Source organism: Talpa europaea (genome assembly GCF_964194135.1).
Source record: "Talpa europaea genome assembly, chromosome: 4".
NCBI classification, from domain to species: Eukaryota; Metazoa; Chordata; class Mammalia; order Eulipotyphla; family Talpidae; genus Talpa; species Talpa europaea.
In genome coordinates, this window is record NC_140070.1 from 41,020,767 (window position 1) to 41,040,646 (window position 19,880).

The 19,880-nt window shown below is 35.6% G+C and overlaps 1 protein-coding gene across 1 annotated transcript in view; it reads right to left on the reverse strand.

The window, feature by feature from the left end:
* Positions 1 to 2,376: 2,376 nt before the first annotated feature.
* TNKS (tankyrase) overlaps positions 2,377 to 19,880 on the reverse strand; it is a gene marked incomplete at both ends in the record, with an annotated part of 159,975 nt that continues 142,471 nt past the window's right edge. Inside the window, 7 exons of the mRNA XM_084231387.1 lie at positions 2,377 to 2,463; positions 8,787 to 8,943; positions 12,252 to 12,438; positions 13,032 to 13,137; positions 14,039 to 14,113; positions 15,728 to 15,825; positions 17,040 to 17,160. Coding sequence (XP_084087513.1) covers positions 2,377 to 2,463; positions 8,787 to 8,943; positions 12,252 to 12,438; positions 13,032 to 13,137; positions 14,039 to 14,113; positions 15,728 to 15,825; positions 17,040 to 17,160 — 831 coding nt within the window. The remainder of the gene's footprint in view (positions 2,464 to 8,786; positions 8,944 to 12,251; positions 12,439 to 13,031; positions 13,138 to 14,038; positions 14,114 to 15,727; positions 15,826 to 17,039; positions 17,161 to 19,880) is intronic.

The following is a 19,880-nucleotide window of genomic DNA, read 5'->3' on the forward strand; positions in this document are numbered from 1 at the left end:
ACTATATACTTGAATCATTACAAGACAAGAAGCACTGCAAATGTCTTTCTTACACAGTACCTTTACTCGGCACACAGAACATCAGATACATAACATTGGCAGTTTAAATAGTGAACCACAGTTTACCTTCTCAAGGGTAAGGCCGACGTTTAACTGGCATATCCATTCATCTAATCAGTATGATGGAGACAATATTGAGCCACATATGGGTAGTGGCTTACCTTTTTAATGAAGCTATAAAAAGCTTTTGATACCCATACCTTATTAACCCTTTACTTAACTAAAAATCACAGCTGTGTTTAGCATTTTAAACTATATCTAAATGGGGAGGCAAGTAATACACACTTTCACAGCTACTAAAACTACACAGATGCCAATTCCTTGAACCCATTCTAACATATGGCAAAAAAGCAGGAAAGGAGGAAAAAAGCCCTCATTATGAAACTCAAACTTCAAAGCTTCATATGGAATTCCAGTGCTAGTAACCAAATAGCCAAGACACAAACACCCAGCTCGGGCCACTAAAACTTCAATAGAAGCAACAACTGAGGCTAATTCTTGACTTTGAGGAACCATGCAAGCAAGATTCAGCTATAAAACTCAACTACTTCCCAATGCTTAGTGATAACACTGGACTCAAGCCAAAAGGAAAGCAAAGTGTGTATTTTAAGGACCTATTCTACAATTTTTGTATGTAACCATTTTGATTTTCTATAGGAGATTAAATGAGATCACAGCTTAATCAGCCTGCATTAAAAAAAATTAATTTGGGGATGTTAAGTTGAAATGGCAAGTTTGTGTCGCACTATTTCTCCTCTTTTTTCACATTTACATTACTTTTGCTTCAAAGCTGAGTAGATGCACAGCATGACAAAGTAAATGAGGATTCAATGTGATATTCAGTTAAGGTGAAAAGGGCTAGTGTAAATATGGATGACAACCTCTTTCAAGTGTGAATGTACAGTTGGCAAATGTTGATTAAAACAAGAAAAACTAAGTACTAATGTCATGAAGAAACTAAGGTATTTCTCCACCTTCACTTCAAAAAGTAACTGAAAAAGCTTTGGTTTCAGTTTTTGTTCTCCTGTCTAATAAGAAGTTTGAAGAAATGGTTCAAAAATGTAGTGCAGAAACCTATATATAAGCTATTTAAAGCACCTCATCAAAATAAACCCCAACTCTGGAGTAACAAAAAGTTCTTTCATTTGCGTATATCTATCTACTAAACAGGATTTGAATCCCAGCTTTCTAAACTAGGGGAAGAATAAAGAAATATTTTTATGACTCTAATGATATACAGTAATTCCACTGAATTTGGAAATAAGGCAGCTAACTCTGGGGGCGACGATTTCGATGGTACAGAGTAGGTAAAGAGAAGGATCTTCTCTGGGGAATCCTTTTCTACTGCAACATGATAGAGCCACATGCTCCTCGCCTTGTAACACTGCTTCTGCGTCACAGCCCTCCCTATCTTTTCCCCTCTGAGTGTCATACCAGCACCACACAAACCTTTCCCTGGCTCTGCATGGACAGAGGCCTGGCACTGCCCCTAGCCTTCTGCAGCAGGCTCGTACTGGAAAGAGCAAGTAGCGCTCACTGGCTTTGGCTTCTCTGAACTAGGGAGTTCCTAAATCAGGGTGATGTCTGTATCTTTCCCTTGTAAGACTGGTCGAAAAATAGAAGAAAACCAAAACTTCAAAACTTGATGTTTTTCCTTTCCATCTCAATTTATGTTGATGAGAAGAACAGATACAAAACACATCAAGAAAAATAAAAGTGGAAACGAAATCTTGCTCAGCCAGAAGCTTGGGTTGCATTGCTAATGATTTTAGTCAGTGTGACTTTGTGCAAAATATTCTCAAGAAGGCTCTGGCTCATTTTCAAAGTAAGCAAAAAAACAAGCAAACAAACAAACAAACAAACAAACAAACAAACAACAGTGTCAATGATGCAAGTTTGGAAAAACTTAAAGATGAGCCAATCACATGTGTCTATTTGTTATATACATGTGCCATATATAACAAAGCAAATGTAGCATGTGAATTGTGAACCTTTGGGAAAGTATTAGTGTTCTTTTCTTTTTTCTAAGTGTTGATCAAAGCAATCTGGTTTTAGAAGTGGATAATTGCAATGAAAATGAGCCTGAGATATGTTAAAAGGCCGCCCCTGTAAACATTTCCTCAAAGGGAACAGTAGCAGATGAGTATGTATCAGTTACTCATACTATTATCCATCACTATAGCAATGCTTTATAAAAGACAAACAGCTTATTTCTAGGCTGTCAGGGATTTATAGAATATTGATTTTGTTGGAAATAATTCATTATAATCCAGTCCTAGGTTTAAATCTGATCTGGCCTTTACCGGTGGGTATTCACTAGGTCTTCTGCTCTGCGGCTGTTGCAGTCTGTGAAGGAGCTTCCGGCTTCATGATCTGGTATGTGATGAGATATTCTGGGTATGCCTGGAAAGGACAGGAAGAAAAACAGATCACCCTTTTGGTAGATGCAATATTAAAGCCTTATTTAATGTGGAAGCCTCGGAGGCTGTTGATCCTAACCAATATTCTACATACACCCAAAAGTCAGTGACCTCCAATTAATAGGTGCCTGAACAATTAGGAGGTCTACCTACTTACCTGCATGTAAACATGTATAAATGTATCATCCAGAGAACTGTTAAAATATTATTTCCACTGTGAATACTATAAATTAGTTATACTGCATTCACCCCTCATTAGAGAGCCATGACATAAGCAGGAAAACAAAGGCAGGAGACAAAACTAATTCCTCTGACCTCACCTAGCATAATGCTACCCCACAGCATGTTGTGTGTATTCAGCAAAAGCTTGTTAAATGAAAGAATAATTTTGCTGAACCAATTTAAAATTATCACCAAGATGATGACAAACACTGAGCAAAAAGGAGGTTGAGGTGTGGTGATCCACCAATAATTTAGAGGTTTTGGAGATCATTTTTAAAAGTTGACTAAGGGCAACTTTTACAGGAAAGATAATGACTCAGATTTAGAGCCCCTTACCATCCCCCCATGACCCCCTCTATTCTCTCTTCTTTCTTGTAGTATATAGAACCAAAGACTCAGTGTCTGGAATGGGAAGAGGACTTCTTGATGGGAAGAGGCAAAGGAAATCTGAGCAGAGGAAGTTGTTTTAAACTTAAACCAGAAATCACTATGAAGACAACAATAGGAAGGAAGGGACTCTTGAAACCAAGTACACAATATGGAAATCCTTCAACCCACAGTACAACATAAAAATAAAACGAGATACAATATTTCACATGGCCTGTGCCTGAAAAGTAGTACTCTTCGGAGGGCGAAGTATTTTTGGGGCTCAAAAGTCATGTGTTGAATGCTGATCTACAAATTACTTGTAGGTGGATAAGTAGTACGATAATAAAGAGTATTAAAAATGAACTGTTTAATATTTGTAATATATAAACAAACGTGGTAAATTTACCGAATTATCTCTATCATTATATACCTCTAATCTTAGGAGGCAGAAACTGTTATGGCTTGGGTCTCAGTTTCCCTCATCAATAAATGAGAACAATAATAATACTGAGATTTTTGTGAGGATTAAATATTAAGATCTTACAATAAGTTTGGTATAATAAGAATCTTATATGTATTAGCTATTACTGTGAACATTATTATCACTTATTAAAAACTAGTCTCAGTGGGATAAGGGCAAAAAACATATGCTTAGGAAAGTTATAAAGCCTCCACAACACTCACCCACAAGGCACCATTTTCACTCATAGTATTCTTTTCCAAAATTCTAGTGAGTTCTGGTTTGACTGAAACAAGGTAGTGGTTTTCCACCACTAGTGCATCTAGCCAATACTCATCTTTTCTGATTTCCCCATCTGAAGCTTCAATAACAGAAAAGTTTATAATTTTATTATAACATGAACACAGCTTAATTCTTGAAAAAGGTTGTTTAAATGGCATTTTAGTTTTTAGTTATTAAAACAAGCTAGGTCAGTTAGGTACTGCTAATTCTGGAGTTGAGTATAAAGAATGTAGGAAAACTCAACACTGGTGGGAAAATGGAAATACTGATTTGGATAACCAAATGGTTAAAACAGTCAAGAAAATAATCTATTCACCATCCATCTAGAATACAGTAAAGTCCTCACTTAACATTGCTGATAGGTTCTTGAAAACTGCAACTTTAAGTGAAATGGTAAGTAAGGAAACCTTGTAAGATATCATTTCATTGGCTGGAATTTTTTTTTTTCTTGTCAATGTTGTAATGAAATAACAGTGAATGAAATGATGTTATCTGAGCATCTGCCGTGTTGAACATCTACTATATGCAAAGGGTACTGGTGTGAGATATGGACCCTCAGGTTCAGGAGGATAAGTCAGTCACAGAAAAAGAGGAATTACAAAATAACCTAAGCTGGCATGTGCAAAGTGTCAAAAATCAGCGGGAGACACCTCATTGTGTTAGGAGGAAATTTAATATCTATGGTATTTTGTATAACACTTTCCTTTTGCTTGCAGAAAAGATGTTCAAGCAAAGGACTTGGTAATGACAGTACTTGGTTTTTGCTAGGACATAATTTAAGGAGGTTCCTGGAGTGTACATTTGAGTCAGGCAGATTATTGATTCTACTGGCATAAATTACTTAAAGGTCCTTATCTGAGTGCTTCTGAGTCACATTGATTAGGCTATTGAATTGTTAACTGTTTGTAGTTTGAGATATTGATCAATTACATCAAAGTCCAGAAGGACTGAAGGGAAGGGAACTACTAAACTGTAGAATAGAGGGACCCAGGATAGACCAACAAACATTACTTCCTGTCAAGTCACTTTAAATTCATGCTGGCTGGAAAAGCAAGGAACTTTTTTTTTTTTTTTTTTTTACTTTCTATAAGAAAATTTACAGTAACTACTTTTAGTAGTAGACTTCCAGGAATCTCTTAAATCAAATCCCTATGGTGAATATTTATTTATTTATCTTTTACATTTTAAAAGGACAGGTTTATTAGGAAAAGGAGAAAGAAAAATAGAGGCACTTGCATAGACACAGGTGGGCAAAGAGCTGCTGCTTGATGCCAAAATTTAAACTTAACTGCTTGCAGTGTACGCTTCACAGAGATGAAGAAGAAATATCATGCACTCTTAGATAATTTTGTACATTTAAAAACCCTTCTATATATATATTATTCTATAGTCTCCCATTTTTTAGGTTAAATAACTGCATAGTTCTTATGATCTCAGTAAAACAGGCTAAATTTCTAACAATCAATGACTAGGGAATACCTCTTTCTTTTTTTTCTTTCCTTTCCTTTGTTTTAAAATATGTATAAAATCTTACAGGATCCAAGAAATGGCCTTGGGATGAGGACCATAAACCACCCTGAAATTGTAAACAACCTCAAAATGTTCCTTATTGTCTTTCAAAGGATTTTTGTTCAAAAAAACCAGCTAAGAAAAAAGCATTGGTCTAGCATGGAAACACCTCTTCTTTATGTCTGCAAGTCCAGTCATACTCATATCAGAACCATTTTTCTTTTCAAGTATAGTTCAGTTAATTTTTAACATACCTTTTTATTTCTAAGGAAAAACAAGTCTACTAATAATAAACAATATTCCTCAAATGTGTGTTCTTAAGGTGTTAAGTACTAAGGGTGAAGGATGATTTAAGGGGAATGGAACAAAAGCCAGGAAAGGAAAACCTCACCATAAATCAGGGGTAATTGCTCTTGGGAAACGACCTGATTAGCAGACATCACAGTTAATAATATCCATGTGGATAATAAGTATACCCGGATATGGAAGAACAACTATGTTCCCCTGAGATAAAACAAATACTACATGCATTTCATTTTTCAAGGTTCTTTTTCCTTCAAATAAGAGCTGAACCACATTATTCTCGAGAATTCTTTTGATGTAAGACTGAACATATTATCAAGTCAAATTACTTGGGAAACAGTTGAACAACAGTAATTTTTAGAAATGTAAACCTATTATTATTTTTAATATATCCCTATTAATTCTTTCCATTCAAATATAAAATTATACTTAAACCATACATCACCTACAAAATATTGAGAAACATGATAAAACTGAAATTACTTATAATCTTAGTAACCAGAGATAATAATTATGTTTTGGTCACGCCGACGTCTAATGTATTATTACATAAATGCATTTTTAAAATACAACAACATTTACCTAATCATTTACCTAAGCATTCTTTGTATTGACTAGGTTGCTTACATTTTTCATTATGATGAGACAGAGATGACCATCCTTACAGGTTTTTTTTTTTTTTTTTTTTTTGGTAAGATCACCATGGATTATTAGTACATTATCTCTAAAAGTGGAATTACGAATGAATCAAAGTGAAAGTATTTTCTCTAGGATCTGGACTGTCTTACTTAAACTGAAAAAATCTGACAAAATTTTTTAAGATAGTTTTAAAACTTTTTTGAGAATCAACTGCAAACTTACACATTAAGTTGCAAAAATTAAAAAGGTATTCAAGACACCTGTATACCCTTTACCTATATCCACCCATGGTTAAGGTTTTATTTGCTTAACTTCTCCCTACCTATCATTATACTAGGCTGACAGACATAAACAGACACTTTTTTCCCCTGAGTTATTTGAAAGTAAGTTATATGCATTATGAAGTTTCTTTATCCCTAAACAACCCAGTATTTATTTCCTAAGAATACATATATTCTCTTACATTCTATTTCCTAAGAATATGGATTTGTCTTACATTCGAGCAACCTCATATTCCCATTTTGCCAGTTTATCTATGAACGTCGTTTTTCTTCTACTACAGATCTAATTGGGGGCAGGATCGTAAGTGAGCTGTCCTTGTCTCTTGGGTTTCACTTATTCTGGAAAGTTTTCAAACCTTTCTCTGTCTTTTATAATATTGACATTTTTGATAAATATTGTTTTTCCACACTTAAAAATAATAGAACTTTTTTTCATTATGATTAGACTGAAGTTATGTGCTCTTGGCTGGATTAATGATTAGACGATGTGATGTGCCTTCTTAGAATATCTGGAGAGGCACACTCTATCTGTCTCTCATTGGGTATGTTAATTTTGAGCATTTAGTCATAGTATTGTCCCCCTTTTCCAATGTTAATTACAGTCCCCCCACCCCACCTCTTTTATAACTAATGGGACTATGCATATATCCTTCTTTTTATGAAAATTACCACTGGATAATTTTTGCCTGATCTTACCTTTACCACAGTGAGTTCTAGGTGATGATTTTCCTAATCCAGAACTCTATGCCTACCCATTGCTTTGTCTTTCTACTATAAGCAAAAGCCATCCTTTCCCCCTTCATTTATGTATCTATTTGTTATTCATACAGATTCATGAATTTTGCCTCCCCCCATTGTTTAAAATTTATCACTGTACTTATTTTGGCTTTGAATTGTTCCAGATTTGGCCAGTGGAAGCTCCTTCAGCTCTGTGCTCATCTCATGCTCCCAACATTTTTTGCAGGAAGCACTTCCTTATTTGATGGCATAATAAGATGGTCCATGTTCACTTGTTTCTTTCTATACTATACCAGTCCTGGGATTAGCTCCTTCTCCAAAGAGCTCAAGTTCTTCTAAGTTGGGAAAGGCATAGAGACCAAGGTCTGGACTATGTATGTTCATTGCTATTGGATTTTTTTTTTTGTTTTGTTTTCAATGCATTGTACTGAGAAACATATGCAAACATATACACTCACACACGTGCTCATATATACTGCTATACATACACCTATACATACATATATTCCCATTTGTACAGATAGACACACATGTATTAAAAACTATGAGTTCATATCAGTATTTCCAATTTCAGTCTACCCCTACAGAGTCATTCTTACCTTCCCCCATTCCATATCTATATGTCCTTTCTTCTACAGCAAGAACCCTAGCTCCCCAAATCAACACCAAACCATTCACTCATTTGCTCAACCCTATAATATACCTAAAGGAATTTCACTGCTTCCCCTATACCACAACCAATAAATCTGTTACAGGATTTGTTTCCATTTTTTCTTCCTACCCTATACCCCATCCTCCCAAAACTGATGGCATCTAGTAGTCTTCACAGGTTACTTGTAAATAATTTTTCTTTTTCTTTCTTTTTTCTCTTCTCCATCAGTGTAGTGAAGGTATCCATTTGAAATTCAATTCAGTTCAGAAAAATTAATTTTTGTTTTTAGACAAATTGGTAGACATTTAACAGTATTATGAGAGATAAGGACTGGATTGAAAATGATAGAAAGTTTTCCTGCTTGCTAACAATTTTATTTTGAAACCTCAGGCAGAATTTAATGCACTGTGGCTTTACAACTCAGAAAGCAATCATTCTATGATCAGAAGTACAGCAATTCAACTGATAGGAAAAGCCTGTGGCATTTCATGAATACACGAAGATCCATTAAATGGCAGCTGCTCTTAGCTTTTCACTGTCATACTGGGGCATGGGTACAGAGCATTAATTCCGAACAGCAGGCCTCAAGAATAGCAAGAGATTCCACGCCTTTTTTCACAGTCTTTCCTTTATTTGAATTGGGCAAATTGGCTGACAGGTGACTGGTGGGTTCTATCTGTGAGGCTGATGTAAAGAATTTTGATAACAATTGACTTGAAGCAACTAATGTTATCAGATTATGTGGTGGACATTTAGTTAAATAGTTTTCTTTGACTCTTATGTGGTTTTGGTCTTCACCTTCTGTATCAACATGTTCACTTCTGGCTATGATTATTTGATGACCAACATACCTGTTCTCCTCTGTAGATGACATATTCTGCATACGCTAGTCCATTCACACTTGGCCTCCCAATAACCGAGTGGTGTCCTGGAGGGGCATGAGCCATTTTCATGGTGCTGAATTGCAGAAAGGATTTTCCAAGGGTCACTCTACAGAAAAGCATTTGTCTAAAGAAAAAAGGAAAGCAACGTTTTGTAAGAAGTTTTAAAACTTAGAATGATGTAGCTGTTAGAGTTTATTAGGTTTTTAAAAACATTTAACACAAGACAAGCTATTTAAATGTCATTTTCAAATTTATGAGTAAGACTGGGGTGAGAACTAATATATCGACTTACTATAAACAGCATGCTCAATAGTTACACTTGAGTTTATAGTAATTTTGGAGTGATTTAGGAAACAATCACAAGAAATATCTATCTGTAAGTGCTGACTAGTGAAAAAGTTACTAGAATTTTTGTGTGGATGGATGGGAGGAAAATGAAGAAAATAAGCAGATGGCAGCAGCATCTGAAATTAAGGTTGGGTTTCTTGCAATGATGAAGCAAAAACTGGGATGAGAAAAGTGGCTCATATAGAGAAATATTTAGCTTAAATGTATAGGTGGAAATTATACTACATGGGTAAAATGTGAATTGAGATAAATGTCAAACAGGGAAGAAAGACTGGGAAGAAAGCACATTATATTCACAAGGGGTTGCTCCTAGACATCCAGGCAGTCTGCCACCTGTTTTTGTAAATCAAATTTTACTGAACACTCATACATGCATTTACGTATCATCTATAGTTGCTTTTGTACTTCAAGAGCAAAACTGAGTCACCGTGGACTGCAAAACTTGAAAATACTTATTTTGTGGCCCTTTAAAGAAAAAGTTTGCTAATCCTTAATATAAATAATAAACATTTTAACTAATTAGTAAGACTGTCAAATTGTTAAGTGTAAATAGTTATTATTCAATCAAGTAGTTTATAGTAGCAAAGTCTGATCTTTGCATTATGACTACTCAGTGATATTACTTTGAGTCAAATTGTGCCAGACCAGTAGATCTGGATCCTGTCTGGCTGACTATTTTAGTGTGACATCATGGATGACCCTATGGGATGCTGGCTTGGTAGAAACTAACCATATTCTCCTGTGGGCCAAAGAAGAAATAGTTTGGATCTACATTAGAGGGAGGCTTTTTTTTTTTTTAAATTATTATTTTAATTTTATATATTTTTTACATCATTTTTCATTTTTGTACAATATATGCATTTTCATTTTGGTTATAGTCCCCATACAATCCCCCCTCCCACCCCTCCCACCCCCGGCCTGGCCCATAGTGTGTCTCTGGTTTATAATTGCTTGTTGATTGTGACTTTTATTTTATTATAATTAGTCTTTTTCCTGGTCCCTTATTTAGGTTTCCTAAATTCCTGCTATGAGTGAGACCATCTGGTATTTTTCTTTTTCTTTCTGGCTTATTTTGCTGAGCATGATTAGAGGAAGGCTTTTTGAACTCCATCTCTGCAGTGTGGCAGCACCTTAGTGTCCCTGGACTCTACCTGAGCAATTGGCGGGGCCCTCTGCTCTGGCCACTCTCAGCCCCGGCCACTCTCAGCCCCTATGTCACATCATGCTTGACCTGATAGGCTCTTGCCTCCTGCCTCTGCTACCTATCTCGGGGTTTCCCTGTAGCTATGGAGGCAGGAAGAAACGCAGTTCCAACCAGCTCATTAGGCCACTGGCTGTAGATGGGCAGGGGGAATACTAGTTCATGTCTGCTGACTGCTTTTTCTTGTGCAGTGTGGTGTGTTTTGAGATGCAGCAGCCCAAAATGTGGGGACACTAATGCTGACCATGGGAGGACTGGAGCTAGTGGATGAATTCATCTCTTTTCCCACAGTGTATTGTTCTGAGATGTAGTAGTTCATCTTGTCTCTCTAAGGATGTCTAACGGACTGAGCAGTCAACTGCAGTTTTTATGAATCTGTGGCCAACTCACAGCCCAATGACACACTGTCTTTGCTCTGCCTCCTTCTCTAGTACTTCGTTTATCTTAGTGCCTTCACTTTTGCTTCCCTAGAATTGTACTTGCCAAAAAAGTGCTAGTCATAAAAATTGTCTGTTTTATATTTCTGTTTCCTAGGAAACCTTAGCTAAGACATAAACGTAACTATCAAATTTTAATGTTAATCCTCTTCTAGTTTCAATTTTCTTATTTGTTTAGGAGTTAGGTTTGAAACAACAAACAGAAATTTTTGCATGTTACATCTTGAGAACTTTTGTTATTAACCACAATGGCCTTAATAAAAAGAGATTTCCTTCTGGATGTTAGAACTGCCAATGGTTACACCCTTTTCTATAATGTAACTGAGATAGATACGTTTTAAGGTCAACAACTATAATGAATTTCATTTTCATGAGTCCCTTTGAGAGTCAATTGACCTATAGGAGAATTTACTAACTTAACTTAGCAAAAGTAATACACTCGGCTAAGCACAATGCAATAAATCCCAGTATTTGTACACTTCAATTCTTTTGTATTTTTTCCATTGTCAGGAAGGGAACAGTATTTTATTTTACTGATGTCTCAGAGAGTATACTATAATTCTCTTCAACTTTTGAAATCCTTCAATTTAAAATCCTATTAAAAAGCTAACATTCATTTATTAACTAGTAATTACAAAGCTAATATTCTTAATTTGGACTTTTCAAAGTTTATATACTCTGCCTTAAAACATCAGAGTAACCAGCATTCAAAAAAGATAAACACATGCAATTTGCACCAACATGGATGGCGCTGGAAGGGATCATGCTCGAAGGGATCATGCTCAGCAAAATAAGCCAGAAAGAAAAAGAAAAATACCGGATGGTCTCACTCATAGCAGGAATCTAGAAAACTTAAATAAGGGACCAGGAAAATGAATAACTATAAGAAAGTGAAAATCAAAATCAACAAAAACCTATGAACCAGAGACACTCTATGGGGGGTGGGACCGGGGAGGGGGAGGGATTGGGGTAAAAATAAGGGGATTGCAATTGTATGGGGAATATAAAAATAAAATTTATTTAAAAAAATGCTATTATAGTTATAAAAAAAATCAGAGTAACATTAGAAACAAATTAAAGATAATATTCGTTATAGAAGTTGTGTGTCTTAGTTCAAATGTAACTAAAACTAGAGGTTATTTGTTCTACAGAAGTAATTCTCAATCTTTTCTTGAGAATTCTGAAGCAAGGAAAATGAAGTCCAGAAAGAAAGCCAAGACATAAGAAGTTTCACTGCGACCTATGACTGGCTGATGTAGTCTGGTTTCCACCACCATTGGTAGCAGCTCTGCTGTCAATGCTCCTGCCCAGACAGAGGCTGATCAGCTATTCCAACTTAACCCCCAAATCTGTCTGATTCGTTAGCAGACTTTTGCAGAGCCTGAGCGATGAATTTGGTTCACTACCTGAGGATATCAGCCACCACATGAAAGACAAGATACTCACCTGTGGCATATGTAACATGAACGATCTTTGTGTGTGGGGCAGCCTGTTCCTCCTCCAATTCCATAAACATACTGATTGCTTTTAGAGGAGTTTTCAGCAAAATAAATCCCAGCGCCAAACATTCCTCCTATGTATGCATGCCGTTCATCAAACCCTTTATGAATAATAGCATTAATGAAAGGAGAACCTAGAAATATAAAAGAAAGATTGGTTTCTGAACAGTTTTCTAGAATCTCAATTACTTGTATTTTTACTTGGTAGGTTAATATTAATTATAATGCATAAGTGAAAAATTTATTTTGTATAATGACACAGAAATTACTATGTATTTGAATCTTATCAGGGATCCACAGTGTCTAACAAGCAAGGATGTTGCATGGATTTTGCAGAAGGTATAAGATTTTTTAGAAGCAAAGTACATGTGGAATTGAAAATACAGATTATTTTACACTCAATCTTACTTTAAGTATGCGCAGATAATTTGATAAACAAAAACAATCATGCTAAACTACAGTAAAAATATTTTACTATCTAGATGGTTCAACTGGTAATGTAAGTTCTAAAACAACTCCAGATAAATTATTTTCATTATACATGCCTTGGAAAGTATTAATATATAATGCTTTGGGAAGCTGGTACCAACACGTAATTTTTTGGAAAAAATATCAAAACACACCATTTTTAGCACAATTAATATAATCAATAACACAGGCTTTTCATTTACTGGAATTTGCAAGACGAGTGTGAGGCCTGTAATTACTGCCACAACATGGCACGCACCATGGAACAGCATGCGCTCGTTGTGATGGTTATGATTTTCCTCAGATACCTCCTTTTGTCTGTGACAGAATCGCTCTCTCAACTTCTTGTTGACAACTTTTTGAATCTTTAAAGATGAGCAAGAAAGAAGGAATTAGTGAAATATACATTCTTGACAGTTTATAATTTAAAACGAAAAGTATGTTTTCTTTTAAGTAAGATTGGTTTTTGTATTTTGTTATCTTTGCTTAAAATATTATTTAAATACAATAAAATTGCCAGGTCAGCATAATTCAGTTAGCACTCTGACTTTTTATTGACATAATTTTCAGTTATGGTTTTAGTCATTCTGCATTAGACCTGGTTATCCCTCAAAGTTAAAGTTAAAAAAGTTACAAAATAGGAGTTAATGTCAAAAAAGTTCTGACTCCTCTCCAGATTATTAAATTTAGGATTTAGGGCCTGTAAATGTATTTTTCCAAAAGGGTAATTCTGATGTGCACTGCATTAACTTTTCACAGGTCTATTAATTTAAGAGGTTCTTAAACAGTTCCCAACAGATTGTATTCATCTTCATGACATCCCTCTGAAAAAAGCAGACAGTAGCGATCTACCCCATATTATAAATTAAGGTACTGAGATTAAGATAAGAGTTAAATGTATTCTGATATAATTGCTAACTCAATTTGATTGAAAATCCAGGTCTTTCATGCTACTCTGAAATGGTGATAACATTACTGTCAGGGATAGTTCAAATTTGTGGGTGAGCTGAAAGACCCATTACCATATCTGCCTCACTCACACCAGCTATCTAGCTTTCTATCTGGAGCTTTGGTGTTTCCTAAGTGTGCCCATTCTAGTGAAGTATCGTCTGGTACATGGGGTCAGAGATTCCATTATAGTGAGAAGGGCAACAGGCTATCCTTGACAGTCTGAAAATAACACTTTACATTTTTTTCATTGTCTATATTTGATTTTTTAAGGCAAATCTTGCAATCTAATATTCACCTTGAAATTTTAAAACTTACTCGAATGACATTGTATCTATTGAAGATTCCACCAGCATTACCACCATCTCTGTGTTCTCGAATTGTACTTTGCATCTAAAGAACAAAATAAGATAGTTAATTTTCTGAAAATATGCCAGTATATAATTTTAATTTTAAAGACATTCCTTTCATTGTTAGCAACACTAGGATTCTAAGACTTAATATATAGGCGTTCACTATAAATTGATCACCAAGTTTAGTGGAAAAGTATTTCTGGTGAGAAAACAGTTACAGGCATAAATAAATATGTAATATATGTTATACAAATTATAAATTTATAATTTATATTCATATAAAAGAAAACAATATCACATTAAATCATCTACATTACTATTTTACATTGTTTTTATGAAAATGAGAAACAACATTGTGATTAACTGAAACTAAATCTCTTCAATCAATACTCCACTGGCCAAATGTTAAAAATAAGCATGAAGAGGGCTTCCTTGCCCCTCCCAGGCCTGGTTCCCTGGCCTGGGAGTCCCACTTTATTTCTGCTCTTTTTCTCCTCAACAAACTTTTTTCTTCTTCTTCTAAAAAAAAAAAAAAAAAAAAAAAAAAAAAGCATGAAGAATTAAAAAAAAAAAAAAATCAATACATTTTTGTGCCCCAGGTGGAGTATTCCTGATAATCTCTTTAATTTGGCATCTCAAAGTATACATACACAGAGGGGATGTTGACTATAATGTACAACTAAGTGGAATAACTGGCCTTAGCACATTGCTTATCCTTCTTTCACTTTCCAAATTAAAAAGAATTACTATGGAAAATATAATGTTTAAAAGTTCTAAGTTTCATATAGAATCGACTCAGTGCTGTACTTGTGAAATTACTACCACATTTTGGGTGTTATTATCAGATTTTACTAAATACAAGCAGGATGATTAGGCAATCAGACACTAAAAGACAGATGCTTTCTGATAACTGGCTAACTGAATAACTACCCTGAGGTACGGGGTTGAGTTCCTGGAATGGGAGTAACAGAAGCACTAATTAAAAAAGCAGGAAACAAACAAACATGTAGGCATATCTTTCTTTGCTTAGATATTTGCAGTTTATTATGTTTATCATTATTCTGATAATGAGATTAGGTATTTATTATGCAAAAGAATCAATGTGTAAACCATCATTAGTGAGTGCATCTATGCATCTGTCTACAGGGAGGATCATACAGATAGACTTACTATGGGCTTTAAAATATTGTGACTGGAAAAACAAAAGGTGACTCCGAGTTATGAGGCAGACTTCATAAACATGTAAATTAGGCATGTAATCACATTTTATAATTTTGCATGAAAATAAAGAAGAGAAGATATTTGCAATCTATGAGGCAAGAGTCTCACTTTTTATCATTCTTAAGAAACATTTCTAGCAGTTCTAGAAGGGTTCTTCCCTGCACGAGTATCAAAGAAAGTTTACAAAAGAGAAAAGACAGATATGGCCCACTCATTGGCAACCCTAGGCTTATGATGTGAAAGTAACATGTCATAGTGAGAATCCATAGTCCTATTTTAATTTCAGCAATATTCCAACACGATGGCTAAGGGAGAGAGAATAATAGAAAGTCAATGACCATAAGTTAGTGGAAGACAAGCTTACCTCCCCTAGAAAAATAGGTTTAACTACAGATTTCAGGAAAAGTTAATCAAAATTTCGGATATACGTTACCTCTTCTTCTACTGACTGATATTCCTTATCTTCTGGAGCAAGATCCAGCAGAATAGTTCCCTGATTAACACAGTGAAAAGTCAAGTAAGGATTGGTGCCTGTAAGAAAGAAAAATAACTTGTTAAACGAAAGTCCATACTAATCAGGCTTAATTTTAAGGGAAATTTTGTTATAAATAATTGATAATTTGGAACAAGTCTAAAACATTTGCAATTTGAATGTAATATAGAGGTTCTATCAAACAAATGCATCTGAAAACAAAAGAGGAGATGGAGATGTATTTGTGGAAAATATTATCTGCTCCTACAGAGTTCCTTGTACACACAGCAGGGCCCAAGAAATATTTGTTGAACTGAACTCAATGATGAATATAAATGAGACTATGTCTGATAAAGTAAAGAAGCGTACTAATTACAATGTAGTCAGGTCTGAAATAAAACATTATCTTCTAAAAAACAGAAATGGACTGATATGGAAACTAACAAGTTTTAATTATATTATTCTTGCTAATTTCATTATCCTTATTAATTTAATACAGATAAGTAAGCAACACTCAAGATTAAGACCTTCTAATGTTCAGTTTCATACACTCTTAAATGTTCTTGACTCTGCATGCTAGTTGAGTAATTCAAGTTGTTCCCTTACTCTCCCTCTTGCTTTACTGGAGTGAAAGTACTTCTACCAAACACAGAAAGGATAAATATGGAGGCATTTAAAGGAGAAAGACAGGAGGTTTGAAGGAGCAAAGCACAATGGAAAAAACCACACTGACAGTTGTAAAGGAGGGAGAGGGGCTCCAGATGAGTGAGAGAGAAAGGTCAGATTGGGAAAAGATAGGTTGTGAATGTCTGCTTTTATCCTGAAAACAGAAGACTCTACTAAAGGGTTTTAAATAATCAAATATGATCACAAGGTCATTTTTAAAAGAGTCTTTTGGCTACAGAGTAAGGAAGGCACTGGAGGGAGGCAAAGGTGAAGGCTGGAGATAAGCTGGAAGGGGCTGTGACAGCCCAGGAGCAGTGGCGGAGAACTGGATTAGATGATAGCAGTGGGAAAGGGCAGAAGTATAGATTCCAGAGATAAATTTAATTACAAAGTATGGGGTGAGAGGGAAGAATGATCCAGATTTTTAAGGGAGAGCAATTAGAAGGAGTGTGATGCTGGGATAGGGAAGGAAGGAAATGTCACACCAATCAAGCACATGAGCTCTGGGATGGAGTGGCCTGAGTTCAAATGCCAGTCCTGAAACTTATCTTGTACCACCAATTCCTGAAATTACACCCCCCCAACCCCCCGCCCTGCAACTGCCTACCTTGCTGTCCACCTAGGAGTCTTTCTACTCCTTTGATTAATTTGTGTCTGTGTCCATAAGCATTGATGCCTATTTCTTTCAACTCTTCATGACCCATATCAGCCAACACATCCAGTGTAATCTGAAAAAATGAAACAAAATAGACTGCTAAATTGTAATAGTTCCTCAGAGATGAACACTTTTCCATTAGTCTTCATTGCCATAAATTCCACCCAAATTAAGAAAACTTTTCTTTCCATGATAAGCATGATCTTAAAATTTTCTTAAAATTGTCTTAATAATCTTATCAGCTTTTTACCTACTTGAAACAGTCCTTAATTTGCTTCTAGTCAACAGTAAATTGACTAGAAACAACAGGGATATTGAAATAAACATGCTATATTCCCGTTTGATTATTTAATTCCATCATCTTTTGTTTGCTTCAAGATAGAAGGAAAACCAGTAGGTTGAAAATGGGGCACTACCAGATTCCAGTACCTAGCAAGTTAAGAGATATGATTGGTAGGGGAAATTGAGAGATGTCTGGCACAATGACACAGAATGTGTTGAAAGGAGAACACAGTCTTAGATAGCAGGATTCTTTTTTTTTTTTAAAGTTTTTTTTTTTTTTTTAATAGAGGCATGTTATTTATTTGTTTGTTTGTTTGTTTGTTCTGTTTATACATGCACTGGGTATAGTCAGAAGCGCGGGAGGGTGAGAGAATTCACCAGAGCCAGAGCGGGGAGCAGAGCAGGCAGAAGGACTGAAGTACACTGCTGAGGGGAGCAGCGGGCGGCAGGAGAGGTCCGCGCGCCATGTGGGACCCTCCTCCAGTGGCAGGGGAGCAGCTGGGGATCGAACCGGCGCTGCAGAGGCTGCAGGCAGCTTCGCAACCCAGCGCTCAACCGCCGCGCCACCGGGGAGGCCCGATAGCAGGATTCTAATGAGGACAAGGGAGAACTTGACAGTGCTAAACATATAAGTATGGACGAGGTTACCTTAGTAGTGAGATTTTTCAGTTAGTATTTAGATTACAGGCCATTTCTACAGAAGCTATATATAGAATTCCAATTTGGAGAAGAAAATAGTTGTTATTTAAGTTCTATAAATCTAAGATTTAACAATCCTTGCATCCTTAGCATACATTCTATTTTTGTACAGTGGATTTCTGAAATTTTGGTTATTCAGTTTTGTGGATGGAGATGATTTGTTAGCTAATACTATGATTCAAAATCACCGAGTACTTTGTTGACTAAAAGTAACTGTGACTCTACCCCCACCCAGTGGATATGTTCTGAATACACAGGACAACATCTTGAGGGAGAAATGGGACATTTTCCAGCTAAAAAGAAGCCTTGTAACAATTCAAATGCTACTTAAAAAAATTAGCCTTTGATTTTATATCCTGGGAAAACTAAGACATACCTTGATTATTATTCCTTTTCCAACTCCAATGAGGTATTTTTATTTTTATCTATTACTTTCTCCACCTTTTTCCTCGCCTTTAACACTTTTTACAACTGACAAATTAGGCCTGGAACTCTGCTGATTTTTATTGTCAATTCAGAGTATTATATAATGAGTACAACAAGTACATATCACTCGTTATTTAGAAATAATTATTAGATTACTTCTCAGTGGCCATTAAAAAAAAAAAAAATCGCTCCACTGTGTAAAAACTGCACATTTACTTCCAATCATCCAAAGTAATTTTTTAGTAAAGCTTATAAAAAGCATCAGTTCTGAAATATGTATCTTTGTGACAGAATAGTTGATTCAATTATAGAAGCCTTTACATTTTTAGCTAGATGTGATTTTAATATAATTTGGAACCTTACTGATATCCTAATTTTGTCCCTCTCAATTTTCTAATATTCAGTTCAAATTAGGCTGACATAAAAATGGAGTCTCATATTTATGTGGTAGACTCAAATTCAAAAAGAATCCTTAAGCTTTCTGAATGGATATATATAGTACTATCTGGATGAAGCAGAAACCAGGCCAGCAAAACACAGTATTTTCTATGGAATTCTAGAGAAGAAATGAGAATACATATTTGTCATTCTATAGCTCCAATCATAAAATGAATAGCTCATTTAATCCTCACAATGACTCCATGTGTTACTACTGATGGGGCTCAGACAAATGATTAAAATACTACACAGAGAAGCTGAAATGTACTGTAATACCTGTCTTTCCCTTGTTTGTATTTCTTACAAGGGATGATGACTAGTAGAAAGTTAAAATAACTAAATTCAGTTGCTTTACATTATATCACAAGTTTGATGGATAAATTATATCTAGCACATATTTAAAATAAAATTTTAACAGCTAAACTAAATTATCTTGCTTTTATATAAAGCAAAAGCACTTTGGGCCTCCCCGGTGACGCAGTGGTTGAGAGCTGGGTTGCGAAGCTGCCCACAGCCTCCGCAGTGCTGGTTCGATCCAAGGCCTCCAGGCGAGGGTCCCACACGGCACGCAGACTTCTCCTGCTGCCCACTGCTCCCCTCAGCAGTGTACTTCGTCAGTCTGCCTGTTCTGTTCTCTGCTCTGGCTCTGGTGAATTCTCTCACCCTCCTGCACTTCTGACTTCTGACTGTACCCAGTGCTTGTATAAATGAATGGATAAATCTTTAAAAAAAAAAGCAAAAGCACTTCAAAAATGCTGCTTCAGGATGGAATGCTGCTTGTTTCTAAGATTTGTTCATTTTATCTGGGGGTGGAGAGGGAAAATTAGAATTTTAATGAAAAAGGCTGTTCTTTTGTTTGGGTTTAAAAAGTTGCAGGGTCTGAGTAATGGTTATTAAAACTAACTTTATAATCATGTTCACAATGAATATGAATCCATGCCTTTGACT